This window comes from Linepithema humile, chromosome 3 (assembly GCF_040581485.1).
Source record: "Linepithema humile isolate Giens D197 chromosome 3, Lhum_UNIL_v1.0, whole genome shotgun sequence".
NCBI classification, from domain to species: domain Eukaryota; kingdom Metazoa; phylum Arthropoda; class Insecta; order Hymenoptera; family Formicidae; genus Linepithema; species Linepithema humile.
The window spans coordinates 25,666,302-25,693,894 of NC_090130.1; the positions used below are offsets into that span (position 1 = coordinate 25,666,302).

Consider the following 27,593-nt stretch of genomic DNA (forward strand, 5'->3'; position numbering starts at 1 on the left):
TTAAGTAGCTAACGAGACGCGTTGGAATTTACATAATGCCGCATGCAGCTCATTTCTACATATAATGTTTATTATTTATTCAAGGGCCGCGCGAAATTCTCCAACATCTGCGCACTAGCTCGCCGAAGCAAGAAATTATGTTGCGAGCAGATTATAACGCGCGCCTTGTTTGCGTCGTCGCTTTTTGCAGTGTCCAGCCGTTGCGAGCAACCGTAAGCAATTACTAATGACTCAGGAACGCCGGGGTGTAAACGCTAAATTCGCCGCCATCGCCAGCACGCCCACTCGTAAACTCACAATCCCGCGGTAAAAGCAATTACAACGGTATCGCCGATAATTACTTCTGCAACAGACACCCAATAGACTACCCTCGATGTATATATGTACACGCATATTATACCGTCGACAATTCTGATTTAGCTTCACGGTTCGCGCCGCTTTAGCGATGGCGTAATAAAACGCCATTATGTACGTACGTTCGCGCGATTTATCCGGCGCGGCGGACAACAACGTTTAACGACGACGCCTTTGACGCTGTCTAACATCGCCGTGAACACAACAGCGCCTTTCTCTAATTGCATTTTCTACTGCCGTCGACAAGGCGCGCTTTCGACTACTTGCCTTTGACGTTCTACGATGCGTTCGTGCGAGTTTCCTTACGCCAGGATGCGCCCTCGGGATATTCTAACGTCGCAAACAGCCCAATTATACGGGTATCCGGAGATTATTGTCTTCTGTCGCATAATGCGCGCACATAAGTGCTATATACGCTTAGTAATTGCGAATCTTATTGACGCGTCAACGTAAACACGTCTTGAATATTAATTAATCAATTTCTTAACAAATTTGCAAAGATCATAAAACTTTCTTACCGACGCGTTCAATACTAATATTTTAAATATTACATTTAATCAAGTTTGTTTGAAGAAAGTTTTAAATTTCTAATAAAGACCATGATCTTCTTTTATTACGAAATATTTCTTATGTTATTCGCATAAATCGCGGTTAATCGAATCTTGCAATTTATTCACAATATACATGAATATAAATAATGTAATAATTGAACTGTTCAATCTAATTGCTAAAAGTATATTAATTAGCGTACAGGTGCGAATTAATATGCGCGCCAAACCATAAACACACCAGTTTCACCACCCGAGTCTCGAAACTGCGAAAGTTTCGCACCTACCACCTACGTCCGGAATATCCGCGTACGTACGAGAGGCGGGTTAATAAACAGCACATGAAATCTTCCATTAAGCGAATCGCTCTAGCTTGTGCAATTAGCGCTGGCCGTAAATTAGATATCGGCTTCCGGTCAAGCGCCACGGCAAGAATACGATGTGCACCGCGGGGCAGTGTGGTGCCGGCGCGCACACGCGCGAATTCAATTTATACGTGGGCATTTAATCGCGCACCGTGTTTGGGCAGTTTAATCGTTTTAACGCCCGTCCCCGGCAAATTGGATGTATGCGCGGATTAATTACGTTTGCCCATAATGACGAGATCGCAGGACCGTAAACGTCGCGCCGTGAAATTCAGTAGAAAGTAACGATCCGATTACAAAGATTAATTTGTGTACACGGGTGCGCACATACACGTGCCGGACACTATTTTGTCGACGAAAAAAAAAAAAATTAATATGACCCCTCATGTTTGAATTGTCGTTCGCTGATAAATCGCTTTGAGCCACCGATAAATATTTAATTATGTTAATATTTGAATATATGCTATCAGTTGCACGTATGCGCGGCAATAATTCGGTGAAACATTTCTAAATACTCTCTCGGCGCGGCTTCGCGCGTGCTTAAATATTAATCCCGTTACTATATCACTGCGTATCGAGCGGAGCGATCCTTACCTTGATCCTGGGCCCATTTAATAAGGGAAGGAACGTGCGCGTTGGTACTGGTGGAACAGTCCTCGAAACGCGCCGACGAATCCAGACCAACGGTCTCGTAATTGGCTTTAACTCCGCAAAGCAGTGCCGTCGCGCATGCCGACGATTCGCCAACTTGGGCGTTCATGTTGTACGTCTGGAAACAAGATAACAGAGATTAATTGCGTATTTTCGCGTAATCGTATTGCGGCAATTTAACGGGAACTTTTGGCATAAGCAATTTTTGCCATTGCAAAAAAATATATTTCTTGGTAAAATATGGTTTATGTAATTGTCTGTTAAATAAAATTATGTCAAATTTTTACGTTTCTTTTGATCTACAGATTTTTTCATCAATTCTTTTTCAGCGAAACTTCATTCATGTGAACTTAAAATTAAATCAGAGATACGGCTTTGCTATTTATTTATCTATAAAACACAGATTTTATTTTTATAAATCAATTCTCCAATTGTGTTCGCTTATTGTAAGATTTTAAAAAATATTTTGTTATTTCCGTTATCATGATGGATGTCATGGAAATGTTTATAACAATTATAACAAATTTCGCGCGGTGATAAAATCATTCACGAAAGTTTGCCGCTACAGAAATACGTAACGCCAGAAATAATTCTTTCAAATTCAAACAGACTTTAATTGTGCATTCCATATTATCAAGTATCGCAATTCTGTTTGCCCGCAGTTAATATGGCGCCGTGGTCACGTAAATAAGGAAGTTCCATATATCAAGTGCCGCAGCGTCTGGAGCATCGGGGAAGGAATGATAAGTTGCAAGGTAAAGGGAAATTCCGACGTAAGTGGACACCGCCCTCGCGCGTCATGACTGGCGATTTTCGCCGAGTAACAGGATGGAGTGATGTGGGTCAAAGAGTGACACCGCTGCCTAAGAACCGCATGTTCTCAGCGCTTCGGGGTAAGCACCGGCAACGAGTAAATGGATGTTTCCGTCCATTGGTTCGCGCGAGCATGCTTCAAGCTCTGATGAAAGCGACAGCTGTAGTCTACGACCGCCGCCTATTTTCGTAGATAAAAATTGCACGCGGTATTATTTTCATGCCTCAAATTCATCCGACGGTGCATCTAACACACACACACACACACACACACACAAATAATATTTTTAGTAGAAAATTTCATGAATCTATAGAACATACCAAAATATAAAATACAAATATATCAAGAGGTAACAAAATATCGATAAAGTTACTGTTATTGTACACGATTCGCATTGATATTATTTTGTTTTTTTCCAAAACAATGATATTATTACGGTTTTCTCCGCTGCCTGTCACGAATCAATCGCTAATAATCGATCCCGATTCCAATGGCGATTCAAATGGCAGCCGAAGTGCACACGTATGCATAAATCGCTCGCAGCGCTGTTCGAAGGCGACTCGGTTATGCGTAAAATGACTTCCGGCGGTTTTGTCATTGTTCGACAAACGTGTTTGGCTTTCCCTCCGCTTCGCGGGGAGCCAATTGATTCGCTCAAGTGTACGTCCTTATTTCCCGGCGCCGATGATCGTTCCATTCGGCTGGGAAATGCCGAACTTCGCGCAAGAACATCCATAAAGCACACTCGTCATTATCATACTGAAAGCCATGCATCGTCAATTCAAATACCGCTGCGGATTAACTGCAGGGCCATACGACACGGTCGGTCGCCAAGTGGCGGTAAAGTAGAACGCCCGGAGCCGAAATGTAGTTCGCGATAGCGAGCAAATCGTCTACCAGGCAAACACGCCGCGTACGCCAATATTCTCAGTGCGGAACTGTGAGGGCAAGGGACAAAGCGGTTGTTGATATTTGAAGATAGAATTGAAAACTCGAAGATGCATTTGGATGTCTCAAAGAGAAGAAAAAAAACTCGCCAGCACGATATTCTCTGCAAGTTTATAGTTTGATTCTTCCACACACGCGGAAATTGCATTTTTGAAATACTATTAGCAGTAAGAAAGGATATTAAAATTTTTGTCAGAGCAATAAGAGAAAATATAACTATAAAAGATACCACATATTCTATTCGACCGCACAATACATTATAATAAAATTTAAAATACACATGATGCATAAAAAATACGCTCTTTTGCGTAATAAAATTTTTCTTAATTTTGATACAGTAGACATTCTTGATGAATTATTATATTTTGAAAATAATATAATACTTTTTCTCCCTATGTTATTTTTTGCACATTGAATACGATAAATGTTAAAATCATGGTCGGCATTAAGCCGTCCGAAAGCATCGCATTTCCGTCTCGCATGCGCATTGCCGATTCGCTAGATATGCGAATGGAGCGTTTACCGTATCCGAAATGCGGCGTCGCAAAAAGATGACCTAATATCAGCGAATACCAGAAACCCGCGCGATATGCAGCGATATCACACCGGCTGATTGCTCTCGATAGGCACGGAGATGCCGTAGATTATCGTCGGCCATTATCGGGCGGCGCTTTTATCGCGTGTTCCACGACGGTCACGTCGATAAGATAAATTCGGAGTCGCGGAGCGAGTGTCTGCTGGCGTGCAGGTGAGAACGTGTGCGGCGCGACGGAGCTGCGGGGAAACGCAAATCGGGATCGTCGGGAAATAGCCGGAAGGAGCCATGCAGGCGGACGACAAGTGCACTCCGGAGGAGAAACAGCAAAGTGTCTCGTCGTCGGACAACTCGCGACTGAGCGTGCCGGACGGATGGCCATTCAGGAAAGCAAAGTAAGCACCACTTCGTCACGTAGTGACTGATATAAAGCCCCCGAGGTATGGCGGTACTAGGAGCAATCGACGTGCGACCGACATTAGGTGCGGCTCGTTCCCTCGCCGTTTTCCTCTCTCACATTAGCGCGCGTACGAGAGAACACACGGCTATACGAATACACGGTGGTTCGCTCAATTTTACGATCCTTTATCATGTTCCGAGCAAGAACTGTTCGTTCGAATAACGAGAATAATTAATATTTTTAATACAAACACCCTTTAAAACCTTGCTATTTAACAATAATAGTACCGCTTGGCAGTTTTCGCTTACAAAGAAAATTGTAAGAATTATACGATGTTATAAAATTGTATGTGATCCATCTTGTATCTGCTTCATTTCAATATTCAATTGTTTCATCTCTAAGAAAAATTAAGAAATTAAAAGATTAGAATTACATTAAAATCAGAGATTGCGATTAGATTAGATTACAAAAATAGAATTGCCTTTCTATCTGCTTTTCATTGTGGCATTAATTGCGTAATTCAGATACAATAATCAGCTTTGATAAAACGATAAGAATGCACTATGTTATCGTACTTTGTTATTCATGCTTCTTTTTACTTTTACACTTTACTTTCAAACGCGAGCCTTTTATTCTACTTTATACTTCGCCGTTTATGTAACACATTGCGACATATGGTTGGTAATATTTTTCTTTCCAGCTCTGTATTATTGCTTTTCAAGCAAAGGTATTCCCTTTCAATCCGAAGCCGCCGCAATACTAGTTTCAAAATCTCGTTTTCATCATAATTCATCCCCGCGCCGTGAACCAATCTCGAATGAGACCACTCTTGCGACAGAAACTCTCATTCCAATCGCGATTACTACGTAGAATCGAGTTTACCGCACTCGCATAAAGCGATGCGATCGAAGAAGCGTTACGAGACGTCGTTATCCATTCGTTACTGTATTATTTATTTCTTTCTTCCTTCCTTTTATTTTTATTATCGAGATCCTCATACGGCGGATCCGATAGTCCTCTCGCGTGATTATTCTCGCAGCCGCGCATAACACACGGTCGGTGTAATTGTCGGATAGCCGAAGAGTTCGGGGGTTTGTGCGGCACAGGGCTGGCGGAGTGGATTTATATTCATAATACCGGGGAGTTGTGGAGGCCGTTAGGCGCAAAATGTTTTAGAGCCCAAAGTAAACGCGCCGCAGAGTCCGCATATAGTAATGCCGGTAACTCACTTCTCCCACGACGAACATTTGTCTCGTAATGGCCACTGGCTCACCACGTTTATGACTAGTTCGTAAGCGCCCCACGGTGGTTTTGTCACATCCGTTCTGTATTCTACCTCTCCCCCGCCTCCCCACGTGTCCCCTGCATATTTTGAGTTTGCGGTGATTGCGCGGTGTGGGTGAGCGTGTCATGTCCATATATTCGTTAGTGCATCCATTCATGAATGCCGCGTCCAAGTCGTTCCCGATAATTTTTGTATTTCTATTTCAGTATGCCAACTCTTTAGTTTCTTTCCCGTCTTAAAGTTTTAATCATCTCGGAGTCGCGTTCCTTTTTTTCCTCACTAATGCGACTTTTAATGGGATTAATTCTGCATGTAAGCTCGGGTAAATTTATAGAACGCGCGCGAACAATGGTTCTGATTTCTGATATATATATAAAAAAAAATGATTAAAGATGATTAAAATTCCTTTCACGAATATACGGGAGGAAAGCTGAGTTACTTCTTGAGTTACAAATGCGAGAGATAAATTTTACAAATTTTAGAATGCAGACCGTGCTGGGTTTTATTATGCTCTTTAGCATTAAAAATATAGTGACACGCGCGATGCTGCACAAAACAACACGAAAATTTCCACATCATCAACCTAACGACAGTAAAATAAGAGTGTTTCGACGATACGCGAAATGCTGTCGCGATGTAGAACAGAGCACACACCGAAACGGCAAGATATCAATGACGCATATCTGGGACAGAAATTCAGTACGTGTGCACACACGGATGGTGTATTCGTTGTTACACATTGTGTGTCACTCGTCGCAGGCGAAACGTTGCAAATACACGCTGCTGTGTCACTCGGATGTGTGACTAATGGCATACAGACTATCTAGTGATTGTTGGATAGCGAAGTAAATGGTTCCCTGTCGTAGAATGAATCGATAAGTTCATAAGAACGAAGAGTAGCTATTTTCCTAAATAGGTCAAAGAGTCCATAAACAATTTCCACAGATGTTAAAAGAAAATTATTACAATATTTGCAGTTCAATATTATTATTGTAATCGTTATTTATAAATAATTTTCAACCGGCTAGAAATTAATTCGAATATTATATGCAAATATTGCGGGTATACACATAATATTACGAGTACCATGTGCACATGTTTACTCCATCAAATTAGAGCGAAGTGTTCACGTACGAAATTTAGCTGCGGTTCAGCAAAACTTTTAGAACACAGATTCACGCAAGGGCTAAGCGCGTCGAGACTTTATAGGTCTATTCGATGTAACAGCTCAACATCCACTCGCGCTATCTTACACAATACCGCCGATTTAGTTTCGACCGGCGTAGCCGGGCGATCCGCCGCGGCGGCCGTAATCGCGGCAACTCGCAAAAGTTGGATCACGCGCGTACGTGCGGGCGCCGCGGCGAACCGATAAAATACCGTAGAGTCCGTAGGCGGAAGTTCTCGATTGCGATCTAAGTTAAATCAAATCTAAATCTAAATTAAATTGACCGCTGTATGATGCCGCGGTGCAGCCCGAGTCTCACGGCTAAGAAGGATATCCGTCTGCGTAAGCGCACGTGAGCGGAAAGTACGAAGCGGATCGGTACACGCTTTTCCGAGAGGGGAAAAAAAGGAGGGAACGTCCTCCGCCTTCATCGTCTTAAGAAGAGAAATGCTTCGATATTTTCCGCGAAATCAGCTGCAAAGAGGCAAAACGTTTCAGAAAACGCTCGCTTCTTTTGCTCCCTTTCCCATCCTCGTCGCCTCGCCCTGTTCTTTTTCTCTTTCCGATGCATCGCTCGGACCATTCATTCACCCGCGACTGTCCTCAAATTCGAGATTCTGCAGCTAGCTGCCGCCTAATTACGGAGAGACGCTGCGCTAAATGCTACCAGCATTTATTCCGCCCGCAATGTCGCGCACTTATATACCTACGTTGGTGTGCGGCTAATATGGCTGACGTGCGTGTTTATACGAAGCTCGACTTCTTGCTCTTGCGCACACAAAGCTACGGGACAATTACGCAGAACGATGAAAATTATCCATTTCCATATTTTCTCCAACAAATACACCAAGCTTACGGTAATTAGTCTATTTAGACGAGCCGTCAGCGGTTTTTAGTTGAATATTTCTTTAGTTTTATTTAAAATATTCTATTCATTATCTCCGTTCATTTACAAGTTCTTTCATCGGTCTTGTTAATTTGCTTTTGAAAAATGCTGAGGTATCAAATGTTTTAATTTGCAGTAAAATTTTAATAAGAACAGTTATTAATCTTAGTCTTTAGCGACTCTAAAAATGGAAATATTATAGATTTTTAAGGCATATACATTTAGTAAATTAAAAAAAAGCGTAATAATAAACATCGAATTTAAACTAAATAATTAAGCGCAAAGCAATAGCTAAATTTTGCATTAATGCTTTTACAGTCGCATAGTACACAATAATTCTTCAAAAAGGAAAATATGTCTAAGAATTTTTATTATTAATTTTCGCTCAATATTAATCAGTATATTGATTCAGCCTTCCGAGAGTTAAATGAATTGATTTAAAATTTTACTTGAAAGTATCGATTACCGCACTTTATCTCTTATTAAACTTTCCCTCAATCTATTGATTACAATTCTGCTGCGAAAGTGTTTTTCTTCAGAGAACCTAGAAGGATTACTTTCTTTAATTAAGATCCGACTAATATAAATAACTGTACCGACTTGCCCGCCATTTCATTCCGCAGCTGTTATTAATGGCGGAACTGCGGAATCATTAGTTTTTCGCATCTCGTGCAATGCACTGCAGTAAATTTTGTTACCTGCGTTATCTCGTCGCGAGCCATATCAAAACCGTTCAAAAGTTCCAGACATTTCAACAATTCTTCCATGCACTGTTAATACCACAGCCTGTTATTTCCACCATTAATGTATAGAACGCAATCGACCAAAAAGTTAAGCATCGTTTTAGCTACCTTTGGAATAACATTACCAACTTTCTATAATAAGATAACGCGAGAGCGCAATATTACAGTCATCGCAATCTTAATTAGCCGTTATTGTTGAAGCAAGCTGAATTTCGTGTTGTACCTCGCAGTGAAATCACGAAACGCGAGATATCACATTATCGCGTCAGCTTTGAATAACGTTATAATTCTGATATTTTTCGCTAATTCTATTGTTAAATTAAAAATATAAAATATTTCTTTAACATTTTCTAATAATATTTTAACAGGGATTTGATCGATACCCAAAAGGATGTGAAGCTTGATCTCGATATCACGCTTGATCTCGACCCGTTCGCCGAAGAATATAACATGAACCATAAGAGAAGAGGAGTAGCGCTCGTACTGAACCATGTTAACTTCGACAGCATGAGCGCGCGGAAAGGATCCATAAAGGACTCCCTGGATCTTAAGGCATCATTAGGCAGACTCGGGTTTGACGTTCGGATTTACACCGATCCGACGGTGAAAACCATAACTACGATCTTGCAGACGAGTGAGTATAATATGCCTGTAACTCAATCGGGTATAATTATCGCGCGAAGGCTGGGTCTGTTTTAGTAATAAATCAAACAAGATGGAGATGAAGCGTGTGCTTCACATACCGCTGAAATAATAAACGCGCGAGGCTTGCGCTCTAACGTTTGGGAAAATGCCGGAAATGGAGAGACGATATCATTATTTCCGTCCATTTGCGATATTGCAGACTGACGCAACTATGTCGTTAGCTCTGTGTACCCTCTTTTCTTACCTTCTTACAATGAGCGCGCTTTCCTCCCGTCTCTCATCATACAAAATGTAAGAAAGCGATAGAGTTTTCTTGAGACAGGGAGAAAATACAGAGTGTCTCAGAATTTCCACCCGCTTCTTGCTTTTAATCATAAACTCTTTGAAAAATGTACACTCAATTATACTTTTTTAAAAAGGGAAGAGTGCAACTTTTTATTGTTCAATATTTTAATTCAATCCTGAGGCAGAACGAGCCTCTTCGTTATAAAATACAGTATATGGCGATTTCGGTCCACTCGGTACATAGCACTTCAATCAATTTTACTTAGTAAACGGTCGGAAAGCATCAGAAAAAAATAAAGAAGAGATAGATGAAAGCATTTCAAATAAATTAATAATTGCCGGCGTAAACTCTTTGTAGCGGGCGAATTTGTCCGGCGGTTAACGCGGAGCGGATAATGATGCGCGCGCAGAGAGAAGGAAACCCCCGGCGAGAAGTTATACAAACATTTTACGACGAAACGAGCTCATTAAACGTCTATTCGTCGCAGCGAACCCGAGTTCCTCAACAAATAACTAACAAAGCAATCTCGTGAATACGGCTGCGGCAGGTGCCTCGCGTAAAGTGAGGCGGAAAGTCCGATGATTACGGAACTTCGTGCTGGATAAGAAAAGTTTTCGCGCCTTTCCTCGCTTCAGCGCGACACGATGCGCCCTATCAAGCCTAAGACGCCGTACTCATTTATCGCTCGCTTCCGCTTCTCACCGTGGCAGGATCGCGGCCTCACGCTTCATGTAACACGTATGCATCCGAGAGAAGTGGCTCTTGCAACAAGTCGAACAAATAATTCGAGTTGCATAACTGAATACTCGGTAAAAAGAATATACAGATATCGATCTCGCATAGTTTGTATATCGCTCGGATAATTGTACGAAATAAATGCGTTGTAAGAAAAAACAGGAAGAGAAAACACCGAAAGTTAGCTGCATAAAAACATGGTGAATTATTGCTCGCTCCATTTCTCTCGCAAATAAAGTGGACTTCCATCACTTTCTACTGAGAGAATCCCGAGCGATGCAACGCGAGAAACTTCTGTCGGGTTCTTTTCCGCAGCTAGACTACACGTATTCGATTACCGAATCGAAAGTATCGGGGGTATCGAAAGAGCGTCCGTTTACTTTGAAAAACCGCGCGGCCAGCGCAATGTTATAACCACGCTGTCACATAAATAAACCACCCGGGCTTCACTATTTTGCGCGACTGCCCTTCCGCCGCTCGCAGTGCTTTAATTTTGTCTGGCAGCGTTCCCACGTAAGCCGCGGCTTCCTCGTTCCGCGAGTTTCACGGACGCGAATCGACTGCCGAACGCGGACCGAACTTTTCAATCGAAGCAGTTCGTGTATTGTTGTAGCGCTTCTTTCTTCTTCTTCCATTTTTTTTTTTTTTTTTACCAACTAACAATGCGAGAAGTACACGTTACGCCGGCTACCGCTTTTCTCCTTCATGTACCAGCGACTCTTGCTCTTCATCTAAGTTGCCACGATCCGGTAAACGTACCGATAACGCAACATAGTGTGCACGTGCACACACGTACATGGAGAAAATAATCTACTAAACCAAAGTTCTTTCGAAAGATACACTGACAGCCGATACTAAAGTCGGCGTCAGATTTTATGTGTGTGTGTGTGTGTGTGTGTGTAATGGAAATGTTACTTAATAAAATTTATACAATTAAAAGCACGTTCGAAAGTTGTCCATTAAGAATTATTTATTATAATAAAATTATATCATGATAAAAGGTAAAATTACACAGAAACATAAATTGAAACTTTATATTGCAACGATGTATTAAATTTTTTCCACGAAGAAAGCAGATATTTTTCAAATTCCATTTAATGAAGGCTTTAAAAACAATTAATGGTCATAAACCAGACATTAAACCAGCTCACATAAAATTGCTGATATATATATCGACTGCTTTATCGCGCACTGAGTTCGTTGAACAAATATTTAACGTGCGCGTTATAAAAAAAAATTTTTTAAATATAAAGAAATCATTAACTTTGTAAAACGACTCTTTCCGATAATTTTCCAAATATTTTCAAAAACTTCATCATTTCTAAAGTAATTATTTGAAAGCAAATATTACAACTACTTGCACGTAAACATGATATATTCAGAAAATCGTTATCAGAAGCATTAACTCTAATTAACGTACTCAAATTGTTTTGATTTCATTGAGTAACAATAGAGTATTACGTTTCAGATGACTTTGATAAAGCCAGAAATAAAGCTGAATTCTCCATGTTGCACCCCGCGCAAACCGAACAATCATCGAACACAACTGTGCGAACAGGACAGACGCTGCGCGAGCCATTGTTTTTTTTTCCACAAGTTTTTCGTTTCCCGATTTCGCGAAAAAAAAAAGGGAAAACAAGTTTACCCCGCGCAAAGAATCGAGTATGTCGAGCGCGGCAGATGTTACGCTGAATAACGAGTCGCATGCGAGACGGCGCACAACACGCGACACACGTCGCCCAAGCCCGCCGTCTTCCTGGCGCGTCCCGCGCCACGCCATGTACCAATCGCAAGATATTGCGGCGGTGAGAGCAAACATTTGCGTCGAATAGCGCAACACGAGCGCACGCAGCGATGCACTAGCACGTAAAGCACTCCCGGATGTTTGCCGACACTTTCCGCCGAAAATGTCGACACCCGCCACGATATCGTGCTTTGACGAGCTCGTCACGGCTTGGCAAGCCGTCTTTCGCGACGGTGCATCTGACAGCCCCGCATCTTCAGAAATAGCGTATGCCCTCTACGCGGAGGACTCTAGAATTAACGCGTCGAGTGTCAAACATTCTACCTTAGACCCTACCTAGATGAGAATCTGTTCGAAGATGCAAAAGCGTTTCCTTTCCTTGTGCAACATTTTGTTAACAATAACGATTTTTAAATAGAATGTTAAAACAGTTTGCGTACTTTCTACGCACAAAAAAAAAACATTCGCCGGAAATGGGCGAGTAGTTTTTTTATCACGTTTAATATCGTCTCCCAACTTTCGGTACGCGCGTCTGCAATTTGGCAAAAATACGCGGAGACTATTGCATTTTTTCTGCTTGGCAACATTCGAGCCATACAAGTCTCAACAAGCCCCTCAAAAACATCCGTTTTCTCAAGTTGTAATCGACAGCTTCACAAAGTGGTGTAGAGTCGCACTTAAAGCGTAGGATCCCAGCGTTAACGCGACAAGTGCAAGCATCGCGAGCATTCTACTCCGACGAAGAAGCTATTGCGGCAAGAGCCGAGTAATATTTTCTTAATATCATCTCCCGTAACGCTCGCGCCTGCAACGCAAAATATACGGAATTTACTTCTTCTATTAGGTGATATTCAACGAGCTGCACGCCGCTTGACAAACTCGTTAAGTACGACAGCTATTTTTCGACGTGGCAGTCGATAATATCATGCATACAGGCTTATGTTCGGAGCGGGCGTGTCAACGTGTCGAACGCAGATGCCTTGAAATGAGAATATTCCACTCTCCGTGTAGAAATGTATTACATTCGGAGCGGTCGCATTACATGTTTTCATACACGCGCGCTCGCACATACGTTTTGCACAAGTTCCTCCACAATAGGGGAGGGGGGAGGGGGTATAATCCTGTTTTAACGTACGTATAATCCTGCACGGAACGCACCACCGCGTCTATTTGTTCAGACTGTATTGTGCAATATTAAATCGTTTCTACTTTTAATCCTAAACCACTTCCAGTTTTGGTCTCTATTCCTGAGATCAGTTTCACTGTCTGCCAGCCCCTTGTACGACCATAAAGCGCTTCTACTACTTCAGCCGGTACTGTGCAATCCTAAACCACTTTTAGTTCCAGTCTGTACAGCTTTAAACAACTTCTACGCCCAGCGAGTGCTGTACGATACTCTTCTACTTTCAGCAATTTAGCTCCGTAATTACGGCCAATTGTATAATCAAGCGCACTTCCTGCAACGTCATCCTCTGTATTTAATAACCAAACAATCCATTTCCACGATACGATTATTCCGGTTCGATATTTCTCGACGGTTGAAACGATCCAGAATACAGTGGGACAGTGCAATCAAGAGGATAATTACAAAATCGTTCAGTTTTTCTATGAAGAAATATTCCATATTGAAAACGAGAGGAAGAAAATGAGAAAACGTGGCTGTTGCGAGCATCATTCCACGTAGCCATCCCACGTAAATTACCTATTCCGCATAGATCCGCGGAAACCTGGTTTACATACCGCGCACGAAGTACACTGTGACTGTAAAAATGCAAACGTTGCGTCAAACCGAGCGACATTTTCCAGTTTCACCGATGCGCACGGCCGCAGCGGCGTCATAAACGCCGAGATCGCAAAAGAGCAAAAGCAAATCCTCACTCCCGTCCTAAAAAAAAACGAAAAGAAAAACAAACACACGCAAATTGTCCTCGTGTATTTCGAAATTCAGCGCAGCGCACGCGCGCGCGGTCGGAGGATGATTATGGTCGATATTTAGCAGAGTCGACGATGCCGCACGGCGAAACGATTCAGAAAAAAAAAAAAAAACAACAAACACTATATCCCGCCGATTGTCAGCGCGACGATCCCGGCGGATTCGGTAGAGCCAATCACCCACAGAACGCAAAACAGTGCAAAACAATGTGATTTAATAATTCTATACATACGCGCGCGCTTGTCGTGTTTATTAACAAGAACTCGTTACAGATACAAATGCAACGCGTTTGCCATCGGCGAGACTTTACGCGTTCTGAAAGAATAATTACTATCTACGTGAACAGTTCCAAATTGCGGAGGCACTTACTGACAACAAAAATTAGATTGGAAATGATTGTCCAGAGAAACGTACTGGATAAAAAATGTTGGTTTTTAGAAAATTATTGAAAATATCAGTTTCTTAATTCGACTGAAGAATCTATTGTGTGTAATACGTTTTAATTATAAAATAGAAAAACTATTGCAAAAATAGATAAAATCAGAATTTAAATGTAAATGTTACTGTTTATTTTGGAAAAATAATTATGTGCGATTCATTAATTTATAAATATTTCTATTTTTTTATTTTTTATTTTTATTTAGATTCTCAATAGAAATTTTTAATATAGAATTTACGGTAAATATAGCTATATGTGCGAACAAGTTATTACAACGAAGATCGAATTTTGAACTTGCGAGTTGTAGAGACGGATATTGTATTTCGAGCGCATACCCATATAAACTGTTAATAACAGAATCAAATATCCAAAACAATATCGCAAACAGCAATATATATTTCTACTACAATATATACCTATATGCAATGTATACTACTACACTGTTGCACCCGTTATTCAATTGATATCAAAATTCAGATTTGATTATGCACTAAACATTGCAATTTATACATACATAAATGTTATATATTTTACGATCAGAGAGGCGTTAAAGGCAGAATAAATTTATTACAGAGAAAGTATCTTTTGTTTTGAAAAATTTAAAAAAAAAAATGCAATAAATATTTTTTTATTTTAATTTTGATTTTAAATTATTTTAATTTTAGCAAGACAAATACAAAAAAAATTAATCGTCTGATGACGAAAAAAAGTTGAAGTTTGACAGCATTCGATATACACAACACTTAATCGGTTTAAATCAATAATTGGCGGCGAGTTTATTTATGAAAGCATCAATAACGCAAAATATTCCGACAAGTGCATCAGCCGCTCCTATTCCAGCAATGTTACCGCGCGCGAGAAGTGTCTCGTGTTCGTCAGAAATAATTTATTAAGCACATCTGTGGTAAACTAGCTTGATATGATGTAGTAGCAATTAACTGTGTACATTTAATACGGGTCGCAATAAAATTCGATAAAAAATGCAGAACGTGAAACATACCGCGTTTAGCGAAAGCCTCAGACATCGAAACTTTCGAATTTATACTACATTGCGCGCGACATTAATCCTCGAACGATCGAATCGAACACGTATACAATATCGCTCTTCGCTTCTCGCGTTTTATCTACGAAAACATTTCGCAAGATTGATCTCGACGTAATAACGTTACCTCATTGCGCAGCGCGGAAATATAATGCTTTAACACGCAGCAGATTAAAAAAATAGCCGTGCTGATCTTCCATAGAACGGGATGTACACCGGCAGCGTGTTGAATTTCCATCTAACGCATTATCCGCGCCGGAGTGAAAAGCGAATGAAAAGAGCGGCGATATATAAGCTACCTTTTCGAGTTACATACGGCGCGATAGAGAAAAACTCATAATAGCTTGGCTGTTATCCGGTTACACCGGTGGTTTGCTCGCTTTAAGGATCGTACCCTGCATAAACCGTATCGAATCGTGACGTCAGAAACGAGAGAAACTCACGTGAGCGATCCTTGCAGCTTATGTCCGCGAGTTATTCTTTGTCAACGAAATCGCTTTGGCGCGATAAAGCGCGATCATAAAATGTGTCGCGAGCTTTACCGTCAACTCAGCATGTTAAGGAGAAACGCGTAGGTTCTTTTTTCAGCTGTTCAAGCGTTTTGACTGTTGCCACCTCACGCGCCCCCACCATCATCTTTACCTATCTACGTGAACGTGAACCACAATACCAATCCATAAACTCTATCGCTGCCGGAAAATATGTCAACGGCAGATAGGAAGGTAGCGGAACCTAAGAAAAATTAGATTTGCCAAAGTGTAAGAAGCTACGAGCAATTGAAGGCTCTCAAGGAGTAAATATGTATGTACATAGAAACTTAACTTTCGCCGATATGAAAATTTCTGCAAATATGCATTTCAAATTTACTGAAGAAGCTTAAGTGTAGCCTAAGTATTTTATTTAAAAAAAAAACAAAATTTTATTTATCTTTAGATATATTTTAGCTGAGTATATAAACAAACGCTATGTACTTAGTACAAAATAAGATTTTTAAATATTGTGACAAATTACTCGGGGCTATCAACCGAGTTGAAGCAAAATAGAAAATCATGTTTTCGCAGTTCAATGAATATTTTCGCAGACTTCACATTATTTACATTGTCTACGTCATCCATTTTTCTCTGTCCCCCCCGAGGAAATTCATCCAAAATTTGCGTACACATTCGCCGTTATATCGAGAAGCGTGAGCATGTAGAATATTAATTTATTATCGGTTTAATACATCATCTATGCTTTTCCCATAAAATGGATATTCGTTGCATTTCCGTTCGATCACCCACGCGCGAAGATAAACGATAATCTCGGCGAGACTCGCCATGTTTGGGGATTTATTTACAACAAATGGCACGATAGGAGGGATTTAATAACTCGTTCAGCACGTTTACACAATGCATTCCTGCAATTAAAAACTTTAAAGCATATAAGCGCATGTAATAATTCCAAAATTTTTGTGACCTTTTTTATCCAGATTATTATTAATATGTAAAATCCAAAAATATCAAGATATGTAAAAGATACTTTGAATGCTGGTCTTAATAGTAGTTAAGAACATCTAATTTCATTTGAAAGGACAGCGTTCATTTGGTTCTCAATGCATAATTTAAGCAGTCTGAACGTGAAGAATTTCTCCACTTTTCACGAACGCTTTCGATGGTAAGATGAATAATTAAATGAATAATTAGGCGAAGAGTGGAGCAGCGATGTAAAGTGAAGCAATCCTGAACCTTGCCCGCGCCTGTTTAAGTGTAACGAGTTTAAAACTCGGTGTAACTATTTGCATTTTCTCTTAGCATAATTTACGGGATGCATATTACTCGTTTATGCGCAGATTTCATTCGTTTAACATCGATATCTCATTGATAACTATCTTCCAATGATTCCTTTACAATTCTAATCCCAATGTGTTCTAAAATCAATAAAAAAAAATTGTTGCCTTTTCCTAAACTAATTTTTTTTCTATACACGCAATTTTACCTTAAATATGTTCTTATCATCTTTGAAGTTGCAACAAAAAAAGGCATACTTATCGCAAAATTTGTCATAAATGAGAGCTTAAATAAAATTGATATCTATGTTCAGGTTAAGAAAAAACAAATTATTTAAAAAAACAAATGCATGTGTCATATTTCTTATATTGATTCTATATAGTGTAATATGTATACAATTTAAGCCTCCCACAAAATAAATATTTTTAATCTAAAAATTAATTCATTTAATTATTTTTACGAAAGAATATATTGACAAAAAAACGTGACTTGTAATAAAATATAAAATGTATAAAATTTAACGTGTGGAATACATGGGCTTCAAGACCTTGAAATCCATTTACTCCACACATTAATTTCGTTAGAAACCTTGAAACCAGCACTATATTATATAATTTATAAAACATTTATTACTGTTTTAAATATGTGTAAAACACGCAGTTTCAAATCACATTTTACATTTCCAAGAGATAAAATTTATTGTTAGTTATGTGCTTGTAAACAGGCAGATAAATTTTTGAAAATAAATAACAGAAAATTTCTGTATATTTTTTAATAAATATCCGGAAAAAACCTGAGCTTATTGTTAGCTCTGTTAATTCAATTTTGAGTTAACAAAAAGACTAGAAAACAAACGAGAACAATACGGAAATAATACTTCGCATATTATTATCCGTAGGAACAGCTATGCAGAAAAACCATCCTTTCGCTTGTTCGAAATTTCACCTATAAAGCTCTCGCGAGACGCGGACACGGCCCGTAAACATCGGCGAATTCTATTCCCCTGACAAAATTGAAACGCAGAAATTGGCAGGACGCCAGAGAACGCGTCAATCGTTCGCCTCGCAATTCTATCGCGTTTCGCGCATAACTCACGCGGCCGCGGCCACTCGAAAAACACGTCGCAATTATTTGCATTTCTTAATTCACGTAATTCACTCCTTCCGACGTAGCATCGCGGAATGACCTCGTCACTGCTCGCATATTCCGCGCGGGTATTTCACACCGTGCTCGCCAATTTTCTCGAGGTACACAGGGCGCGCCCAGCTTCGCGTATCTTCCCTCGAATTTATTCTCCGAGTAATAATTTTTTTACTAAAAAAACTTGGCGTGTGCTGTATCTTTTCACGTTTCTGCACTTGTCAGAGAAACCGTTAAATAACTCAATCAATTTTTGAGAAGACATCAATATTTATAAGCACACGTTCGCAGTGTTAATGTCATTAATTGTAAAAATTGTGAAGATTGATTAGTGCTTTTTTTAAAGAAAAATTACAAAAATTAACTTACTTTACTTTAAACTATTTACAACCCGAGTATTATCTACTCGAGGCGTTTGTCTCGAAGAATTTGCCTCGAAGCAAACGATATCCTCCTCACTTCGATTTCTGGTATCCGCAGTCGACGTTCTGGTTCACCCCGTACATTCGCCGCATGGGGAGTGGTTTCACTCGGCGAGAACTATCAGCCGACGGCGGTATTAAACTTCCGAATTTATAGCGCGCGTCCTGGCTATCGATCGGACGCAACCTATCGCCCGCGCGCCTTTTCACTGCAAGAGAATATTTCGCTGGGATATTATTAGCAAGAGCTTCATCGGCCTGTTAACTGTTCGTGTACCGCGGCAGCATACATCGCCGGCTCGAATTCACAGAGCCCCGGCTGCACTTTGGACGATTTATACTTCGACGGCGATATCTACTGTGGTCGACTGCTTTAAATTATGGCGACAGTACGAAGAAAATGTTGCTTGCGGTTTGTTTGTTTGTTCAGAAGCAAATGATTTTTAGTAGATGATGCTAATGTTGCTCAATGGAATAACAAAATTGTTGTTGCTTTTACGATTTGTTAATTATTATTAAATTCTTATAAAATATTCTGAAAAGAGACATAAAAAAGTAAAAAAAATCAGTGTAAAACCACAAACAAAATACTTGGAATTTATCAAATATTGCACTTTGGAAAAGTATTTTTTATGTCTCGAAATAAATTCGATTGATAAATAAATTTTCAATATAAATTCTATGTAAACCTAAACTTATATTTTTTTCATGAAGATAACAGACTATTAATTTCTAAATACATCGATTGTCGACCGGGAGCAAAGTGATTAAAATCATCTAAAATACTTTAAACAGATATGAAAAAAATATCAACTCTGACATATATTGCGCGTAATGGAATTGTTCGCATCGAGTGGAATCTTTCTTTTCCCGCGAGGCAATAAGTAACAAAAGCAAAAAGTAGTTAACGAGCACGGGAGAGAATAATTCTGCGGTAGCGGGATGATATCAGATAATTGGCTTCCGTAAAAGGTATTGTCTTACTTAATTATTTTTTCATCCGTCGACCGGTATACCAGTGATAATTATACAACGATTGCATATACAAGATGGCATTACATTTTTTTCACATCGCGGAGACTTTTTTTCGTTTCCTCCAACGAGATCACGAGGAGGAGTTGGGAGTGAATTTCCATTACAGTTCACAGCGAGCTCAAAAGGACGCATCTTCTTCCGGGAAACAGAGCGCGAGCGGAAACATCGTTTCACATAATCATGCAAGGCTCCTTTTTTTCTCTTTGCGAAACATTTTCCCGAAACCGCACATCATGTATAACTCACGGGCTGAATACGCCGCGTCGATTTTGCAACCGCCGCCAGTGCTCTTTATGCGATTTATATCCCACTCCTTAATTACACTCGCGCGCGCCGGGGCCAGATTACTAGAGCGAGGTAGTGCGGATTAATTGGATTATCGATCGTCGGATGTAATGCTTTTGCCCGGAAACAAGGATCGATGTTTCTCGTGGATGTAAGAAGAGACCGCGATATATTGACAACTACATTAAAGTCTACATTAAAGTACAAAGAAAAATCACAAACATATAATTTTATTCGCTAGCTTGGCAAATGGACAAAAATAAATAAGCTTTACGAAGAAAGGCGAGAGACAGAAAGAAAGAAACAAGAGAAAATGATTTTTGATTCTTGGAAAGAGATCTAATTAAATTTCTGGTAAAATTTTGAAAGAAATAAATATTTGATTATTTTTTCTATTTTTCTTTAAAAAGCATGCTTTTTATGATAAAAATGTTGTATATAATTGATAAAAAAGGAAAGCACGAGCACTGACATATTATTACCGACGTACAAAAATGGCACTGTTCCAATTGTAGAATTTGCTGTTAAATACTGTATATACAACAAGTGCAGATTCCAAAATTAATTTAAAGTTTTAATAAACCGCTAAGAAAAATTCTGCCATGATAAAAGCTAAACATTGTGAAACCGGATTGCCACTTTCTCGAAATAAACAAAACTAAAAGTATAAAAGAGCGTAAAATTAATAATAATAGCACCGCTCGTACAATTTTCCTAATATATATTAATAATACAGTGTATGGATTAATAATATATAATATGCGGAAATATTATGCATTCGGGGAACACAATAACGGTATATGTGGCAGCGGTAAAAAAATTGTTTACACGTGGTCAAAAAGCGTCCCGTATTGTTTGCGCGCAGCCCCGCATTCCGTTTTTTTTTTTGTAGACAACATGGAGAAGACCAGGAAAAAAGTTGTTTCTTTTACACGGTTTACCATTATTCCAACATAACAATCGTTAGTGGCGTTTGCCGTCCACGAACATCGCAATGTGCTGTGATAAACAGTCTCTGGCGCGGTTACTCTTAAACATGGAATTAATCGATGCTTTCATTAAAGTCACTTCAGAAATTCGCGCAACTGGCCGGCAAACGGCGACTTTGTTCTGAAAAGAATGCAATATCTTTCTGTTTTATTAAAACTTCTTGAAAGTTATGAAAAGCCGCGATGCATAATACGTAGCTAATATTGCGTAATGAAAACTCTTCCTACACTCGGACGAAGTAAGCAACGAAATAAGTGCAAGCGTTTATCCGTATCTGTAATTAGTACGTCAGCTGTATGTACAAAAAGTGTATCATAGGAATTTGCTCCCGAAAATGTAAAATAAATTTGACCAAAGACAAACAAAAAACCGATTATTTTTATGTACTCTAAAAACAAAATAGTAGCGCGACCTACACGGTTTTCGGATAAAAACAATTTATTTTATACGGTTGCTGTGGAAATTTGATACTGTCTTTTTTCTGTCTTTCACGAGCTAGAATTCAATTTATTCAATTTCAAATGCTGCACAACACAATAAAAAAAATGTTTTATGTAAATGTTCTCAATTTTTTATGTAATTATAATTCATCGATTTAAGTAATTATAATTTATCGATTCGCAAACAAAAACGTATTTACGACTGTTAAGAGATGTTAAGAGACATTGTATTTTTTTTTTCGGAACGAAACCACGGCTTGCGGCTAGCAAATTTTTCAAACGACTTTGGTAAAAATATCGATTAATCGTGTTCAGTTTTTAGTCATTATTTCTGACTGTCCGTAATTAAAACTTGTTTATAGCTGTAATAATAAATCTCTCCGTATGACTTCACTCGATGAAAACTTGATTTAATTCTCTGGTGCCGTTTAAAAAAATGGAAAGCTCGCATGACAATCGAACACGAGTGTCATGCGAGCTTTCCATTATCGATTCGGCGAGAAAGTTCGTAACGCCAGCAACAACATCCGTGCGAGTTCACCTCTCACGGAGTAGTTTGTTTGTGCGCAGTCTATTAGGCCAAACCGTCCTACGACTATTAGCGACCGCCACCGCGAGGAATTAATTAATCCTTTCATTAAAGCCGCTGCGGAGGACCACACGGATGCCGACTGCCTGATCGTGGTCGCAATGTCACACGGCGAATCGGGTCTATTGCATTCGACCGACAGCCTGTATCCAGTCGATATGCTGTGGGTTCCCTTCACGGGCGATCGATGCACCAGCTTGGCCGGGAAACCAAAGTTGTTCTTCATTCAGGTACGCTGTCTAACAGGTATGCGCCGATATACATGAATCGCGGATGAATCGTCCTGCGAACGCGCAAACCATACGCCGACGAACAATGACGATACGCGTTTTTCAAAAGAAGCGAAGCCACTTTACACACTCTCGCGCGCTCATCTCATGATGGATCATCCGGATTGAAACATCTAAGCGGCGTTACACGCTGAGTAATTCGCGGGAGATTTATGCGGGTCGCGCGAGGAAGTGATTTATGAGTTAATATATTTGTATAGATTGATGTTGAAGAGTTAATTGCACTCTTCAAATAGTCTATTTCTCAAGTTTGAATATCCTCTGAAAATTTTACTTCCAACATTACAGTGACTCACGAAAGAATTCGAGCAGCTTTATTTTTTTAAGTATCTTTTGATTTTACTGGAAACTTTTTGCAAGTATCTTAGAATTCGAATATTTTTTTGCGCAATTGAAATTGTGCGTGCAATTAATTCGTAGATAATCTAAAAATAATAATACAAAACGTGAAATGTGTAACTTTATCACATAAAACTTACATTGTCTAAAGTTGCATTTCACAAAAATCCGACTGTATTTTAACAACGTCGCCATTAAGAACCAACGGCACGAGAGCGAAAAAAAAAAGATAATTATGTTTTCTGGTTTTGATGCAGAATATTCTTGCGCGACAGTTATAAATTCAGTTAGCCGGAAATGCGATTGGCATATCCCGCATGCTCGGAACTGCAAGAGAGAATATCCATGTCGGTTATCTTGATTCGGAAAAGCGAATAAAATCATTGCTAAAAATTTAGTCCATCGAATTTGGCACACAGAATATCGTTACTTTTATTTTATACAATTCAAAGTATTCTGTATATAATTTTTTAAATAAACATACTTTAATCAACTATATTAATTGCTCCAACTGCTTCTATCTAACAGCCCTTAAATCGTTTACTCGCTATTCCAACGCTGCTGATATTTCGATAATTTTAAATTGCGTTTTCTTGTTCAATTTTTTCCAAGCGACAGGTTATAATATCTGTTATTGATATCCATTATCCGCGTATTTTTCATTAAAAGTACCGCGGAAAAGTTTTCTTCTGAATTCCTGCGATCGCGTTTCTAATGGATGGGAATAGATGACGTTGAAATAGATGATGATAAAATGGATGACTCACTCTCTGCGAACGCTGCGGAAAGAGAGTTAACTACAAATACAGCGTACCCTTTCCGCGCCGCGTCGTGTCGCGTCGCGTCGCGTCGCGGTGCGTCGCAAATGAGAATGGCATAATTGCAACGATCGTCTGTATCCCGCAAAAACGATTAAGTCGACGTGGTCGCATAATTCCTGCAACAATGCCGCACTAGATCTAATTCTTTCTCCCCCGGCATAATCCTGCCGAGATCGTTTTCCATTTAGAGACACTCGCCATTTATCTGCCTCACGACGATCTCCGAGGGATTTGCGGGCTAGTGCACATTAGTGTACCGTCGGGTTTTTAGCGGGCGCGGCCAATGAAATATGTGCATTCTGCAATGTAATGGAACCTGTTCGCGCGCTAGGACGCCGAGCGTCGCGATGCGCCTGCAGTAATTAAGATTACTCCCCGCCCTTACCCCCCTCCCCCTTTCTACCTCTCCGCGCCGGGAGAAGGGAGAGCGCGACGGCGAAAACTGTTATTTGCATAATTCCTGAAATAATGCACGCGTGCATCGTTTCGAGGATTTCACCGCCGGCCGAATTAAAAAAAAACGTCAAGCGGCGAATTCACGACGCGCGATATTCTATATATTTTTGTATACGTGTGCTTCGCCATTTTTTTTTTTTATTTATTTTTTTAATCCGTGAGTAATTTCCGTCACGCTCTCTTTCCGCGCTGCTTGACGCGTAAAACTGTTCGCTCGGTCGAATGCGCGAACAGTTTGAAACAGCGGAACGTAGCTTGGGAAACACGCAGGATACGTCATTACCAGGCTTCGCATTCGTCGCGTGGCGTTCGTATGCACGCATACATATTCAAGTAATACGGAAAAGGAGATAAGTGATCTAATTTCATTACGAGATTCATACGGACTGTAATTTTATACGATCACACTCATTACGGAAAATTTATTGCCGATCATTTCATTTGCAATTCTATGATATGAGGATTGTACATACATACGGAACGCTTTAAATGTCATCTACCGTAATAGAGGTTACGGAATCCGTTCGTGACGGGAATGCTTTATGAAGTCCGCCAGTAACGGGAAACCGTTTCCGGCTTTAAAAGTCGCGGCAAGATGGAATTAAGAATTTAGAAATGAGACACGGGGTGTCGACAGCTTCCGATCGTTAAAAATCGCTGGCCGGTACATCGGACACAATTGCAGAGATAGTGCGAAACGACGATCCATCAAGAGCGACTATTTCAACAATGATTGTAATTTACTTGTCACGAAAGAAAAAGAACCGGAAAGCCAACTGGCCGGATACCTTTCGAAATTACCGCTTTCGTCTCGAATGGAGTTGGAGGATCGGTGATCCCGAAGATAAAGTGCGACGGGGATAAATGAGCCCGATAAAGTTAGCTATCGTAAAGCTTGGAATGATTAGCAATCTAGCCTTTCGTGGAAAACACCCGTGCATTCGAAAGTCCGAAGAGATGATGAAGTAAATGTGTCCTAAATGACCAAGCATTTAAGAACTTATCACTATTAAAAATAGTGATCTTCACATAACAAAAATTAACGTTTATTTAACATAAAATCAAGATTAGGATTATCGATTAATAGTCAATTAAACCGTCTGGACATAATATATTACAGAAGTATATGCAAAAGATATTTCTTAAATACAAAATTTTAGAAATTTGTTTCTAAAATTGATAAAAATGTTTGTTTGCACAGCACTATAAAATATTATTTGGTCTTAATAAAATTGTTAGGCTCAATTTAAATTGTCTCCTGTAATATTTCAGTTTATTGTGTTAATTGTTATGTAATTTAATATTGCACAACAATTCTCTTAACTTTTCTTATACTCAAATTTAATTTACAGATGTATTTTCAATATTATTTTTGAATTTTATATTGATAGATATTAATTAATATAAATGTTTTATTAATATATGATTGGAGATCAGGATATGCTCGGCCACTGGCCATTTATTATCTCAATTTGCAGAGAGTTCGACTGTATATCTTAATTTCAATGTGAAAATATCGAATATTGATCAAAAATCAATTACTTCATATTAATCGCTTAAAAAATACATACATACAAATGTTTTCGATTAACGCAACGCGTAAACATTTAACTAATTTATGTCTACGTAAACGCTGTTAAATAAAGTTAAATTGCGAATTAATAATTCACTCGATACATATTTGTGATTTTAACTACATAATAGCCAATTATAATTCCGTGAGTAAAATTATTGTGATTTGTAAACGACGTAAATTGAGCGGACGCAAATTCGGCCCGTATTTATCGCGATTTATCGGAATTAGCACCGTTTTCTGCGCGCTCGGAAGCTGTGTGTAGCCGCGGTAGCCTCGAGTAAGTGGCACGTATATATCTCGCTGCACTTCCGTTCGAGTCGCTCGTCTTCCGTTAACGACGTCGTAAACATCGATAGATCTGCGTGTAATTGTCCCGTGTGTGTTCCAGTTTCTAAGAAAACTAATTACGGCACGATCGTCAGCCATTAAGCATTTAGCGAGCTACTAACGCGCGGACTTACCGTAAAAGTGAGAACAATTCTTAACCTTATCAGAACAAATGAGATCCATTAAATTCGAAAGCTGCCATCGATGCGTTATTAATTGTTGGAATGTAATTTCTCTAAATATCAAATATGACGAGCTAAGTCCGAAAATCGTGGAACAATCGAACGAGCTTTTCTTCGAAAATTTACAACTCGTCACTCGCTGAGCGCACACGATCACATGGTTATCTGTTTCGTGAATGTTTTAATAATGTCCCGAATCGGATTACGACGACTATGCTGAAGCATTTTAAACAATTCGCAGAACGTTCGCGTTTTCGCGCGAAGAAAAGCCAGCACCGCCCGCGGATCCCATGCATCTTTTACGTGCCGGGAAAATCTAGTATCGTCGCTCACGCGCGCATTTTTCTTTTCCGCAGGCATGCCGCGGGACGCGACTGGACAGAGGGGTGAGAATTATTCATGAGACAGATAGTAAGAGGACTACATACAGCATCCCCGCCTATGCAGATATTATGGTCGCGTACTCTACTTACGACGGTATGTATTATAACTGCATACGTGAGTATATATGTATATACGTGAGTGTGTATGTATATACAGAAAATTTCAGAATTACCACTGACTTGAAAACACAAACAAATTGAAAACACAATAATTGAACCAAAAAGTCTATAGCGCAATTGCTGATATCAATTTATTGAATAGTAGTCTTCGTAGCAGAAGCAAAAAAAGAAAGTTGTTTTTAAACACTGAAAATTGAAAGAGTTGCTTTCAACAGTATTGCATATCTATAGAGAATATTAAAAAAAAATAATGCAGATTTGTAGAATGTGTAGTGCTCTCTAAGTTGAATATGTAGAAAATGCTCAATCATCATAATTCGAAAAACTAATCTTGTCAAAGTTAAAAGCAGCTTTTATCTTCCGTGATTTGTTCCCTTTTACTTATTGTATGCAAAATTATTTTGTATTTAACATATCTTAACAGATTATTTAAAAAATTTTTTATTCATTTTTCACGTAAAGATTTTGTTTTACATAACGGTCTTTAAATACTATTGATTTTGGCTTGTTCATTTATTTATACACCTAAAACCTGAAAGCAGAGTGAATGATAGCTCTGGGCGGCTCTGAGCCGTCCTGCATATACGCGTGAATACATCGGATAGGTGTTGTCGTATACAAGTGCGCGCGTAAGCCCCTTATTCCAAACTACATGACCCGAGATAATGCAGGGAATCCGAACGAAAGCACCGGGTGTATGACGGCGTTACGAAGAACTATAGGAATATGCAGTACACTCTCGATTATCCGCGGATAATCTGGCTGATAAATATTATATAACATAATTTTTATTTAATTCGTCGAAATAGGAGCGGCAAAAAATTTCACAGCGGCATTAAAAGATATGCTACAGCTTTTCGGAATAATAAAAAAAAAGTATCTAAATGTAGTAATAAAATAAACATAATATC

General features: G+C 39.4%; 2 protein-coding genes across 4 annotated transcripts in view; one reads left to right on the forward strand and one right to left on the reverse strand.

Annotated features, from left to right (window-relative positions):
• The window catches only part of LOC105675135 (alkaline phosphatase-like), a 181,594-nt gene that overhangs the window by 52,332 nt on the left and 101,669 nt on the right, over positions 1-27,593 (reverse strand). For both annotated transcript variants that reach the window (XM_012372026.2, XM_012372016.2), the window contains one exon: positions 1,862-2,036. In XM_012372026.2, the coding sequence (XP_012227449.2) occupies positions 1,862-2,036 (175 nt within the window). The remainder of the gene's footprint in view (positions 1-1,861; positions 2,037-27,593) is intronic.
• LOC105675143 (caspase-1-like) overlaps positions 4,382-27,593 on the forward strand; it is a 31,563-nt gene continuing 8,351 nt past the window's right edge. Inside the window, exons 1-4 of one of the 2 annotated variants that reach the window (XM_067351187.1) lie at positions 4,382-4,610; positions 9,066-9,331; positions 22,243-22,418; positions 26,536-26,656. In XM_067351187.1, coding sequence (XP_067207288.1) covers positions 4,504-4,610; positions 9,066-9,331; positions 22,243-22,418; positions 26,536-26,656 — 670 coding nt within the window. In that variant the 5' untranslated portion in view covers positions 4,382-4,503. The remainder of the gene's footprint in view (positions 4,611-9,065; positions 9,332-22,242; positions 22,419-26,535; positions 26,657-27,593) is intronic. The other variant, XM_067351186.1, reaches the window with a different exon arrangement.